The 12,282-nt window shown below is 38.1% G+C and overlaps 1 protein-coding gene across 6 annotated transcripts in view; it reads right to left on the bottom strand.

The window, feature by feature from the left end:
• The window catches only part of NSUN7 (NOP2/Sun RNA methyltransferase family member 7), a 149,177-nt gene that overhangs the window by 69,772 nt on the left and 67,123 nt on the right, over positions 1 to 12,282 (bottom strand). For 4 of the 6 annotated variants that reach the window (XM_077136720.1, XM_077136721.1, XM_077136723.1 and 1 more), the window contains 3 exons: positions 1,902 to 2,054; positions 1,378 to 1,561; positions 64 to 274 (listed from right to left, as the gene is read on the bottom strand). In XM_077136720.1, coding sequence (XP_076992835.1) covers positions 64 to 274; positions 1,378 to 1,561; positions 1,902 to 2,054 — 548 coding nt within the window. Of the gene's footprint in view, positions 1 to 63; positions 275 to 1,377; positions 1,562 to 1,901; positions 2,055 to 6,388; positions 6,534 to 12,282 lie in introns of all 6 variants that reach the window. The other 2 variants (XM_077136725.1, XM_077136722.1) reach the window with 2 other exon arrangements.

Here is a 12,282-nt window from a genome sequence, read left to right as displayed (position 1 = left end):
ATTCAAACATTTCTAAAATCTTGTGGAACAGTAATCACCAAACAAATAAATAACTGTACATACTTTTACATCCCATTTTCAAGAAAAGATTCTTCAGGTCAGGATCTTTAGCTTGTGATTTAACTCCACACACAAATATTTTTGAGGTATTATTACTTGTTAAGATTGACATATGGGCAACTGTGTACCATGAACCTGTATTGACCATTAGGATATCATCATCCATATTCAATAAAGCCTTAACAGAATGGACAGCAAGACTTCGAGATTTGTCCTGCAAGATAATGAAAGGTGTGATTAGAATTTCAAAGAGTATGAGCTGCCTACTCTCTGGCCAAAATATAACAAAATATATGGTAGGACTCTTGAAGAGATAACTAATCCATTTCAGTTTAACCCATCTTAATATGTGTCTAAATTAAAAGATAATAAAGATAACTGATAAATATTTAAAGTAAAGATCTTAATTTTGTTTACCCTTAATTTTGATTTTATCACTTAGATCAATGATTTCTCATCTTTACTCCCACTCTTAGCCCTCACAAAAGCCCACTCATCTACTACTGCCATTCCTTCTCCCCCATTCCATTGTCACCTAAGTTGCTGCCAGGTCACAGATATTAGAAGTAAGAAGTTTCAAAAGATTATAAAGGGAGGCATGAAAACTGGGCTTCCACTATTGATCTCAGTATATGATAAGGTGTCACTACAAAATAAGGCCAAGAGATTCCACCCAAGGATGTTATTATGTGGAAGGGATAAACTTCAGAAGACCAAAGTGAATCCTAGATAAAACTGAAATCTAAGAACAGAAAAATGAATTTAACCTAATTTTTTCGAACTCTTATTTTTCATTCTATTGAACATACTATATCCCACATTCTCTTCCTGCATTGGTAGCCATTATATACCTCTTTAAAAAATCAAAGCTGAAAGACTATATTAAGTGGATTATGGGGAAGTATCCTATTAAATAGGATAAATAGGATGGCACTACATACATTTATCTTCCTCAGAAATGGAAGGAAGGCAAGGTTCATTGTACCTTTTCTTGAATTCTTCCTCTCTTAGGAGAGGAAAAAAAAAAAAGGCTTTCAGCTGCCATCAATACAAGTCTTCCCATCTATGGAGTCTGGGGAGAGAATATGTTCTTTACAGCTTCCCATGGGATAAAGATACTAAGGTATAATAAGAGCAATGATTGTAGAAGTATTATCATTCAAGGTACAATTAAGCCTTACAAGCCTCCCTGACAATTAAAAAATATATACAAAACAACATTAGGTTTTATGTTTTTAGATTATGGGACTTTGGGCAAAGAGGATTGCTATATGAGAAATACAATGAAAGTAAATGTTTACTGAAATAAAAGTTTACCTGGAATATAAGTTTATAATCTTTGAAAAGATCTATTCTTAGAAGATCACTTTTAAGATGAGATGGAAAAATTAAGACATCATAGCAATGTTGGTCCATGGCAAAGACTTTATCATCAATATGTAATACAGATCTGACTTTACTATAGCCTTTTCTCTTCAAATTGTTATAAACTTCTTCAGGGCTGTAAATATACAATATTAGTTTACAATTACATATAATACATTTAAAATGTATTTAACACTAGCACCTTTTCCTACAATAAAGAAAAATATCAAATGGATATGTTGTATCAAATGAGACTTACAATTTTGCCAATAAGTTAAAAGACAGAGACAGAAAATTTAAAATATTTATGTAAATACCTTTGGAAATTTGATGATAAGCTCCTGAAATTAAACTAAAAATTACCAACAACTCCACAACCACCACCCATCATCCCCCAAAAGATAATATTTCTTATCACATTATTTTTAAAGGCTGGAGACTTGAAATATGAATAAATAGGTTGATTAAAACCTTACCTGATTTTACAAGTATTTATCCAGGCATATAGTGGCAAAGTGGAGGCCCTTAGTTCCTGTTTTCTAACTGTTTCTGGTAGAATGTGGTAAATTGAAAGGGCATCATGTTTGATTCGGCATCTTGCCAATGCTGCAGCCAATTTTGTCTTAAAACTAGAGATGGAAAAGTCATTCTGGGTGACTATTGCAGGACTATCAATTTCTCACTATAAGGCTAAAACTTACATTTAGAATTTTAACAAATTCTATAATTCCTTATCAAATTTTTGAAGTGTAAAATAGAATTTTTCCATATTTAAAAATAGAAATCTCCGAATCCTACTTCATTATAATCCTTTAGAATTGTATATCTCCTTAGATATCTTTATCAACTGCTGGTTTAGAGACAAATTTCATATAGTGAAAAGGATATAGGATTTAAAGTCAGACACACTTGGAATTAAACTCAGATTTTTAATTTTACTAGATGTGTGACTTCAAGCACTCATCTTTTCTCATCTGTAAAATGAGACCAGCCTCAGTTTTCTCATCTGTAAAATGTGGTCAGCTTGCTTTGCTGTTAATGTGATAATTACCAATCATATATGGGTAAAATACTTGGCACAGTTCCTAACACATGGCAGGCACTTGCCACACTCACCAACAAGATGAAAACGCTTTCATGAATCTATACTAAGTCCTTCCCAATTCTGAACATCCCAAGCTCAAAGTTCTCAATAACCAGGATAAAAACTGGTTAGCATAGGGGTCCAATGATTTTTCTTGGTCTCATAGCCCAAGTTTACAATAAGTGAGAGAGAACACAGGACTTATTCTTGACTCCACAGTCACAGAAGAAATGTAATTGAAATAAACCTCAAGTACACTCTTGAATGAGAAATGAAGATGTCATAAATGGGTCAAATATAGCCTGAATGGTCTTTGTGACTGCAAAAAGAAGAGGACATTCTCAGAGAATCAGTTGCTAGGTCTGTCAAAATTACCTTCTAAATTCTAAATGTTGGGAAGCAGAGGCAAGGGTAGTATACGAGCATCTCAGTTATCATTATTTTTAGCACCATTAAATATCATTTTCTTTTCCATATACCCACAACCTCCCTAGTTTAAATTTCTTCTTTACTTGGTAGAATAAGAAAACTCTCACTATAGAGCAGGCTTATGAGTGAATATGTGTGCATATATGACAGAGAGAGACTCAGAGCATGTGCATATAGGGATGTTTGGGGAGAAGTGCAAAGAGTTATCAAACATTAAGCCTTCTGGAACTAAAAAAAAATTAGATTTGTCCAGCATTATATCTAAATATCATAGAACTATAGCAGAGATCACTAAAAAGGGACATAGTATATGTTCTAGTTTGCTAGCTGCCAGAATGCAACACACCAGAGATGGATTGGATTTTTAAAAAATTTTTTTTATTAATTTTTAAATTAAAAAAAAATGACAAGAAACACAAACATTCTTAACATATGATCATTCTGTTCTACATATATAATCAGTAATTCACAATATCATCACATAATTGCATATTCAGATGGATTGGCTTTTAATATAAGGGGATTTATTTAGTTAAATAAATAATGAATCTAATTACCTCCACCTCTTGACAACTTGGCAACTACATGTATCACCTTAAACAACATTAAGGTGCAAAAAAATTATCTTCTAGCTGTGGACCTACAAATCTCAAAACAAGTTATCTGATGCAAATATGCAAAGGAGGACAGTCACAGGATACAGCTTTTCATTTCCATAGGGAGAAATTGGAAGGAACACAAGAGTTACAAGATCCAAATAGTTCTGAAAACCTGCAGGGCAAACTCCATTGGATTTCAAAGTCCGAAAGTCATTTATCCTTCGGCTTTAGAAAGGGGCAATTCCACCCTTTCCAAGGGCCTATGCAGTGGCCCACCTCTTTCCAAATCAACCTCAGGAAACATTGAGGAGACCACCTTTTTATTGGCTCCACCCTTTCCAGGCATTGGGGCCACACCTGAGCTTTCTGCCATTTGGGGGCACATGCTCAACCCCTCTATGGGGTGGCAGCCAGGCTCTCCCCAGTCCCCAAAGAGCGTGCTGTACCTTTTCCAAGGTCTGAGGTGGCACAAATCTTCCACTGCAATGAGGTGGGAGGCTCATTCTCTCCTGGCTGAGGTTTCTTGGCTTCAGACCCGAGCTTCCATGGTTCTCACTCTGCATACTCCAATTTGTCCCTTTTGTGTCCTCTTTGTCCAGATAGGCAATGGTTTCATTTACATCAACAGTCTCTTCAAGCACTCCAGGACTTCTCCATCCTCCTCTTCACAGTTCCTCCAAAATCTTCCCCTTATCCATCCAAAAAACTGGTCCAACATGTCCAGTGTTTGCAAACTGCAGCGGCACCCCACTCCTGGTACCAAATCTGTTCTAGTTTGCTAGCCACCAGCATGCAACACACCAGAGACAGATTGGCTTTTAACAAAAGGAGATTTATTTAGTTAACCTGTAGTTCTTCAGAGGAAAGGCAGATAACTCTCAATTGAGGTTCTTTCTTATGTGGGAAGGCACAGGGCGATCTCTGCTGGCCTTCTCTCCAGGCCTCTGAGTTCCAAAAAATTTCCCCGGGGTGATTCCTATCTGTATCTCCAAAGGCCTGGGCTGAGCTGTGAGTGCTGAGCTGCTTGGACTGTGCTATGTTAACCTCTCTCATTTAAGCACCAGCCAATTAAATCAAACATCATTCATTGCAGTAGGCATGCCTCCTAGCCAACTGTGGATGTAATCAGCAATAGATGAGGTTCTCATGCCATTGGCTCATGTCCACAGCAATATAACTAGGCACTTTCACCTAGCCAAGTTGACACCTGAATCTAACTACCACATATATTACATTTTAATGCACAACAAAGAATAACTTAAGTTAATAAAGGGGGATAGTAACTGTTTTATACTATACATTGTGAGATGATTCTGAGAACAGACCATTTTTATTAAAGTTTTTCCAAATATCTAGTAAGTTCAAATTTATCATATGAATACATAAATGCTATTGATTGAATTATTCAATCATTAAATATAAAGATAAGACATATGAGATCTAGAAAATATATGTATTACACTGATAGGGAAGGTACAGAAAGAAGTAATTTTCCAAATTTCCAGATGATAAACACTTAAAACTGTGAATTTTAACATAATTTAATCCCACAAAAAGCAGTTTAAGGTATGCATGCAGTTTTAAAGATATACATTATCAGATTGAAGATAAGAACCAAATCCAAATGTTATTAGGATAACCTCCTGGTGTGTGTAAATGAAGCTACGTGTGTAAATGAACTGTTCTGTGTTACTTAAAAATTTCTCCTACAGCTTTTGTTAGGAAGACAGCAATGATGAAAATAGAGGCAAAAGTAGCGTTTTTCAAAGTTCTTGATCCAGATATCCTTCTCCTGCTATATGAATTTATTCAGAGAGTTACCAATTATTTCTTTCACAAGCAACCCTATTGTACACACAGGTAGACCATTCTTTCTAAAAGTTAAGTTAAATTTTGTATTTCCTACACTTAAACATTAAATGTAACTCATTAAATATAGGACAGAACTAAACTCCTTACATGATATACTAGTATATTAAGAATTTAGGTCTCTCACTTCTCACCCTTCTTTTCTTGAAAGAGTGCCCATATGTTCTCACATACATTCTTTATAAACTTTCTACCTGCTAACTCTATGCTGTGCTGTGCCCTTGAATTTTTTCTTGAGGTATGACCAAGGAGTTGGAAGCCCAAATCTGGCACCATATTTTGGCAAGTCAGCCAGAAGCCATTTCTCTCTGGACTGGTAGGTCATGGCTATTAACCGGGAAGCTTGATCATGTGCTTTCACTTTTTCTTCTCACTTGGTTCACTGTTATCCTCTCCTACGCCCTCATGCAACTCTGTGTCTCTAAGAATTTAGGGGCTCTGAGCTGGCTTACCCAGGACAAAGTCGGTCTGCTCTGAGTCTCTGGCTTTTTCTTTGGAGCAGGAGCCCATCTCCAAACCATACAGATCCAAGGAGGCTCAGAGTAGTGGGTGATACTGCCCTTGAGACCTAATTGGGGGCTTCTTCCCATGGTAAGGAGTCTAGAAGAAGTGAAATCAAGTTCCCTTATTTTTCTCTCTCTGCTCTCTGAGATTTCCCCATTTGCTTGGCTTCTATGTCTCTAGGAATCTAGGGTCTCTGATCTGGCTTACTTAGGTCATAAACTCAGTCTACTCTGATTTTCTGGCTCCCTTTTTAGAGGTGGCAGTAGACCATTTCTACTGCATGCAGATCCAAGAACACTCAGGGTGGTGGGGGATACTGCCCTTGAGACCTGATTGGGGACTTCTCCCTGGGTTGAGCAGGATACAATGGAAGCCAAATAAAGTCTCCCCATTTTCCTCTCTCTTTCTCCTGGGTTCTCTGAAACTTTCCCAGACTCTCTCCTTTCCTCCCCTTTGGGGATCAACTCTTCATTCTCACCTTCCTAAGATTTCCTTGCCCCTCAGACTCTTCCTCTGGCTGGATCTATTCTTTTTTTCACTTCTTCGACAGAGGTCCTCTCCCTTGTCTCCATGAGAGTCTCCTTTACTCTGTCTGGCTTTCAATGCCTTCTGAGACATTCCATCTGTTGTAACAGAAAATTCTGGGCTAAGGATTCTTTAACCAAACAAGGTGTTGCCTTTGAGATTCTAGAAGTCACCTCAACTTAGATCCATGGGAATTGAGTAGTTTCCAATAGCTGTGTCTTGCCTTCAGACCTTGACTATTTACTGTCTATTGAGACCCATTGCAGTGGAACATAAAGCTTCTCTTTTAGAACATACTCACTTTTTAGTCCTCAGGAAACAGGTGACTTAGAGGACAAAGGTATTTCTTTGTCTAGGAGTATTGTCCTAGACTTCTCTCAGGTGGGGCAAGCACTCCCACCTTGAGAGTGTAAGTCTAGACACCTCCCTGGAAGGAATGTCCCAGGGATGCCCAGCAACATATCCTGGGGATGCTTGGTGACTATTTCCTGTGTTCCCATGAGACTGGGCCAGCAGAGAGGGAGGACTCCTCTAGAGCATTGTCCTGGAATTCTTCTGGTCAAGGTCTGAGAAATCCCTAGATGTGTAGTCCAGACATTTCTCAAGAAAGGTGTCCCAGGCTCACCCAGTGACAGTGCTCCCCATGTTCCCAAGATGGAAAGGGAAATGCCTAGCTCTGGTGTGTGTTGGGATGCCACATGGTCACACTGGCACTAGTGAGGCTCCTCTATTTCCTTTTCCAGAGAAAATGGGAAATGTCAACAGACAATATAAGCTAAAAGATGGGGAAGCATAACCGTCCAATGAGATTCTCAACTACAATACCATCCTCCAGTCTGTAAAAGAGAGGGAAAGTAGTCAAAAATTCCCTGTGTACAGATGTTTATGGCGCTCTAACAAGACAAGGACTTGAGAAGGATTTGTCACTTATGCCCATGTCTCAATTTCCATTAGAGAAAAAGATCTTAAGAAGATCTTAATGATTCCCTTTTAGAGCTTGTGTGCTAAAAGGCATGAAAAATTGTACCACCAAGCCAGTTAATTATACAAACTAAGGGAGATCACTCAGGAGGAAGAGAAAAACCTGGCTCTGTTCAAGGGGAAGTTAGTGGAAGACCTAAAGAAGTTTACTATTATAAGCCTTAACTTCTGGGAAGGTCAGAATTTACTGGGTGCCTCTTTCATCATCCAGGGTCACCCTGACATTTGCAGAAAGTTGCAAAAGTTCTCCATGGGTCCACAACTCGCACTAAGGACTTTTTCCTTAGATTTCTTTTATTGTGAAAAAAAAACATATATACAAAAAAAGCAATAAATTTCAAAGTACACCACAATTAATTATAGAACAGATTTCAGAGTTGGTATGGGTCATAGCTCCACAATTTTAGGTTTTTCTTCCTAGCTGCTCTAAGACATTGGAAACTGAAAGAAATATCAATATAATGATTTAGTAGTAATACTCATTTGTTAAATCCTATCTTCTCTGTTATAATTTCACCTTCTCCTTTGATCTTTCTCCCAATCTTTAGGGGTATTTGGGTCATACCCATTCTAACTTTTCCAAGTTGGAAAGTGCTGTAGATAATATGGGATAGTGAGATGAAATTAGTTGATGTTCTAGAGAGGCTGGCCCCTCCGGGTTTCAGGGCTTTTCTGGCCTAGAAACCCATCTGGAGATTGTAAGTGTCTGGAAAGACCAATGACCTTTTAAAAATTGCCTTTTCTGTTTTTAACAATCTGGACAAGGCCAAGAAGGAGGAGAAGACAAAAAGAGGTAAGAAAAAGACCAGAGAATTGGCTCAGCTTATTACAGTCATTGTTAAAAGAGCCCTGTCAAGCTAGCCATGGCCTGGCTTTCAAGATTTCCCTCGAACCCCCTTCCCTTGCCAAAAATCAGAGTTTTGTTAGTAGAGTAAGAGGAAAAATGATGTTGGGTAGGCTACCAGTGAAGTCTACCATAGAATTTATTCTGATTTAAAATTTAATCTTTCCCTGGCTGTGCTTGTTTGAAGCCATTATGTACCCCAACAAAGGCCATGCTCTTTTAACCCATCCCTCTGGGGGCAGATTTATTACTAATGAGACCTTCTGATTAGGTTATTTCCATTGGGATGTGACTCGACCCATTCAAAGTAGGTCTTAATCCTTTACTTGAATCCTTTATGAGAGGATAAAAGACAGAAACACAGAGAAAGCTTAAATCAAAATTCAAAGGGAACCAAAAGAAGCTTCTTTCTCACAGAAGCTGAGAGAAAGAGCCACTGAAGCCAGAACCTGAAGTTAATGAAACTCGGGAGAGATGGATCAACAGATATCAGCCATGTACTTTCCTATGTGACAGAGGAACCCTGGAGGCTAGCAGTTTTTCTTCAGAAAAGGTATCATACTGTTGATGTCTTAACTGGAACATTTTCATGGCCTGAGAACTGTATATTTGTAAACTAATAAATCCCCATTGTAAAAGCCTGCCGCTGATAGCTTCAGCCGGGCCGCGCGACCGGTACACTGGGTGGGTTTGGGGCGAGCTCGCGGGAATTAACCTGGGTAAGCTGGAGCCCGCGCTTTCCCCAGCCGGCGGTCGCGAGAAGTCTTCACTGAGGCCAGATTCGGGTTTTAGGCTTTTATTGTTACACTCCGGGATGGGCCACCCGGGAACCCGAGGAGTGAGACGTCTGGGGTCCGAAGACCCCGGGGCTCGGACGACCCAGAGCGGGGTAAGCGTGGGGCTTAAGTACTCTCGGGGAGGGGTGGAGTCTTGGGCGCACACGTCAGGGGGAGACAGCCAATCACACAAGGCAGGAGGCAGTTGCTAGGCTGAGGGCTTAGGTTAGGTATAGAGGAGTGAAGAGAATAACAGGAAGGCTTGCGGTTTAGTGGTGAGTTACGGAAATGGGCGGTCTACAACAAGAGGGGGAAGGGGGGGAACAGAGAGGGGGGTTACAGGTACAGAGGGCAGAGAGTGAATGTAGAGAGGGAGAGAAGGATTAAAAATTTTAAGCATGGCTAGGCTCCAGTCCCTGAGAAATATGCCACAAAAGCCAACCCATTTCTAGTATATTGCATTCCAGCAGCTTTAGCAAACCAAAACACTGGCAATCCCACTACTAGGTATACCCAAAAGAAGTGACAGTGGGATTCAAACAATATTTGCACACCAATGTTCATAGCAGCATCATTCACAATTGCTAAATGATGGAAGCAAACCAAGTGTCCATTAGCTGATGAATGGATAAACAAAGATGGTCTATACATATGGTGGAAAATCATCCAGCTGTAAGAAGGAATGAAGTCCTGAAGCACATAAACCTTGAAAATGTCATGTTGAGTAAAATAAGGCAAACATGAGAACAAATATTGTTATGATCTTACTGCTTTGAAGTAATTAGAAAAAGCAAACTCATAGAGTCAGAATTTAGAATATAAATTACCAGGGTGGGAATAGAGAATGGGAAGTTAAGGCTTAAAATATCCAGTGTTCTACCTAGAGCAATATATAAGATTTCACAAGGGTTCCATGCACTAGAGTAACTTTCCAGAAATCTACAGCCTCCAGATGCGTTCCTGGTCCAGATAAGTCCTGAAACCTAGCCCAGCCTCTCCAGAACATCAGAGAGCTCCATCACCCTACCCCATATTAGTGACAGACCCTTCCAATATGAAAAATTTAGAATGGCCATAGCCCAAACATTCCTCAAGAGAGGGATGGAAAGATCAAAGGTGATGGTGGAGTTATACAGACAAGATAGGATTTAACAAATGAATACAAGTGTTGAATATTTAAACTGATTATCTCTTTTCTCTCAGTATTTTAGAGTAGTTAGAAGTAAAAACCTAAAATTGTGAAATTATAACCCATGTCAAACTCTGAAATATGTTCTACAACTAATTGCGGTGCTGCGCTTTGAAATTTATAACTTTTTTGTATATATGCTATTTTTCACAAAAAAAAGAAGGAAAAAAAGTCGATTGTGATGATAAAAAAATATTTAAGTCCTCTAGCCTCCTATATTCTGGAGCAGCTAGAAGGAAAAATCTGAGAGGATCGTATGGTAGCCCATGCCAAACTTTGGGATCTGTCCTGTAACTACTTGTTGAAGAATGCTTTGAAAACTATCACTTTTTTATTTTTTTGCTTTGTATATATGCTATACTATACAATTAAAAAAAGTTAAAAATAAAAAGAAAATTAAAAAAAAGAGCCCTGTCAATCTTTTTTTTATCAAGATTTTTTTTTTCATATTACCGAGCCCTTTTATTATTTTTTTTATTATTATTTTTTCAATTTTTTTATTAACAAAAAAAAGAAAAGAAATTAACACAACCTTTAGAAATCATTCCATTCTACACATGCACTCAGTAATTCTTAGTATCATCACATAGATGTATGATCATCATTTCTTAGTACATTTGCATCGATTTAGGAAAAGAACTAGCAAAACAGCAGAAAAAGATATAGAATGTTAATATAGAGAAGAGAATTAAAATAATAATACTAATAAAAAATATATATATATAAAAAGGAAAAAGAAAAAAACAAAAACAACAGATACAAACACACAAACAAACAAACAAAAAAACATATTTCAGGTGCAGCTTCATTCAGTGTTCCAACATAGTTACATTACACTTAGGTATTATTGTGCTGTCCATTTTTGAGTTTTTGTATCTAGTCCTGTTGCACAGTCTGTATCCCTTCAGCTCCAATTACCCATTATCTTACCCTGTTTCTAACTCCTGCTGGTCTCTGTTACCAATGATATATTCCAAGCTGATTCTCGAATGTCGGTTCACATCAGTGGGACCTTACAGTATTTGTCCTTTAGTTTTTGGCTAGACTCACTCAGCATAATGTTCTCTAGGTCCATCCATGTTATTACATGCTTCATAAGTTTAGTCTGTCTTAAAGCTGCATAATATTCCATCGTAGGTATACGCCACAGTTTGTTTAGCCACTCGTCTGTTGATGGACATTTTGGCTGTTTCCATCTCTTTGCAATTGTAGATAATGCTGCTATAAACACTGGTGTGCAAATGTCCGTCTGTGTCTTTGCCCTTAAGTCCTTTGAGTAGATACCTAGCAGTGGTATTGCTGGGTCATAATCCATTCTGCCATTCTATGTCTTTTGATTGGGAAATTCAGTCCATTAACTTTTAGTGTTATTTCTGTTTGGATAATATTTTCCTCTACCATTTTGGCTTTTGTATTATATATATCATATCTGATTTTCCTTCTTTCTACACTTTACTCCATACCTCTCTCTTCTGTCTTTTCGTATCTGACTCTAGTGCTCCCTTTAGTATTTCTTGCAGAGCTGGTCTCTTGGTCACAAATTCTCTCAGTGACTTTTTGTCTATAAATGTTTTAATTTCTCCTTCATTTTTGAAGGACAATTTTGCTGGATATAGGAGTCTTGGTTGGCAGTTTTTCTCTTTTAGTAATTTAAATATATCATCCCACTGTCTTCTAGCTTCCATGGTTTCTGCTGAGAAATCTACACATAGTCTTATTGGGTTTCCCTTGTATGTGACAGATTGTTTTTCTCTTGCTGCTTTCAAGATCCTCTCTTTCTCTTTGACCTCTGACATTCTAACTAGTAAATGTCTTGGAGAACGCCTATTTGGGTCTATTCTCTTTGGGGTGCGCTGCACTTCTTGGATCTGTATATTTAGGTCTTTCATAAGAGTTGGGAAATTTTCAGTGATAATTTCTTCCATTAGTTTTTCTCCTCCTTTTCCCTTCTCTTCTCCTTCTGGGACACCCACAACACGTATATTTGTGCGCTTCATATTGTCATTCAGTTCCCTGATTCCCTGCTCAAGTTTTTCCATTCTTTTCCCTATAGTTTC

Source organism: Tamandua tetradactyla, chromosome 19 (genome assembly GCF_023851605.1).
Source record: "Tamandua tetradactyla isolate mTamTet1 chromosome 19, mTamTet1.pri, whole genome shotgun sequence".
NCBI classification, from domain to species: domain Eukaryota; kingdom Metazoa; phylum Chordata; class Mammalia; order Pilosa; family Myrmecophagidae; genus Tamandua; species Tamandua tetradactyla.
Note: the sequence above shows the minus strand (reverse complement) of the source record. Positions and strands in the feature narration are given on the sequence as shown.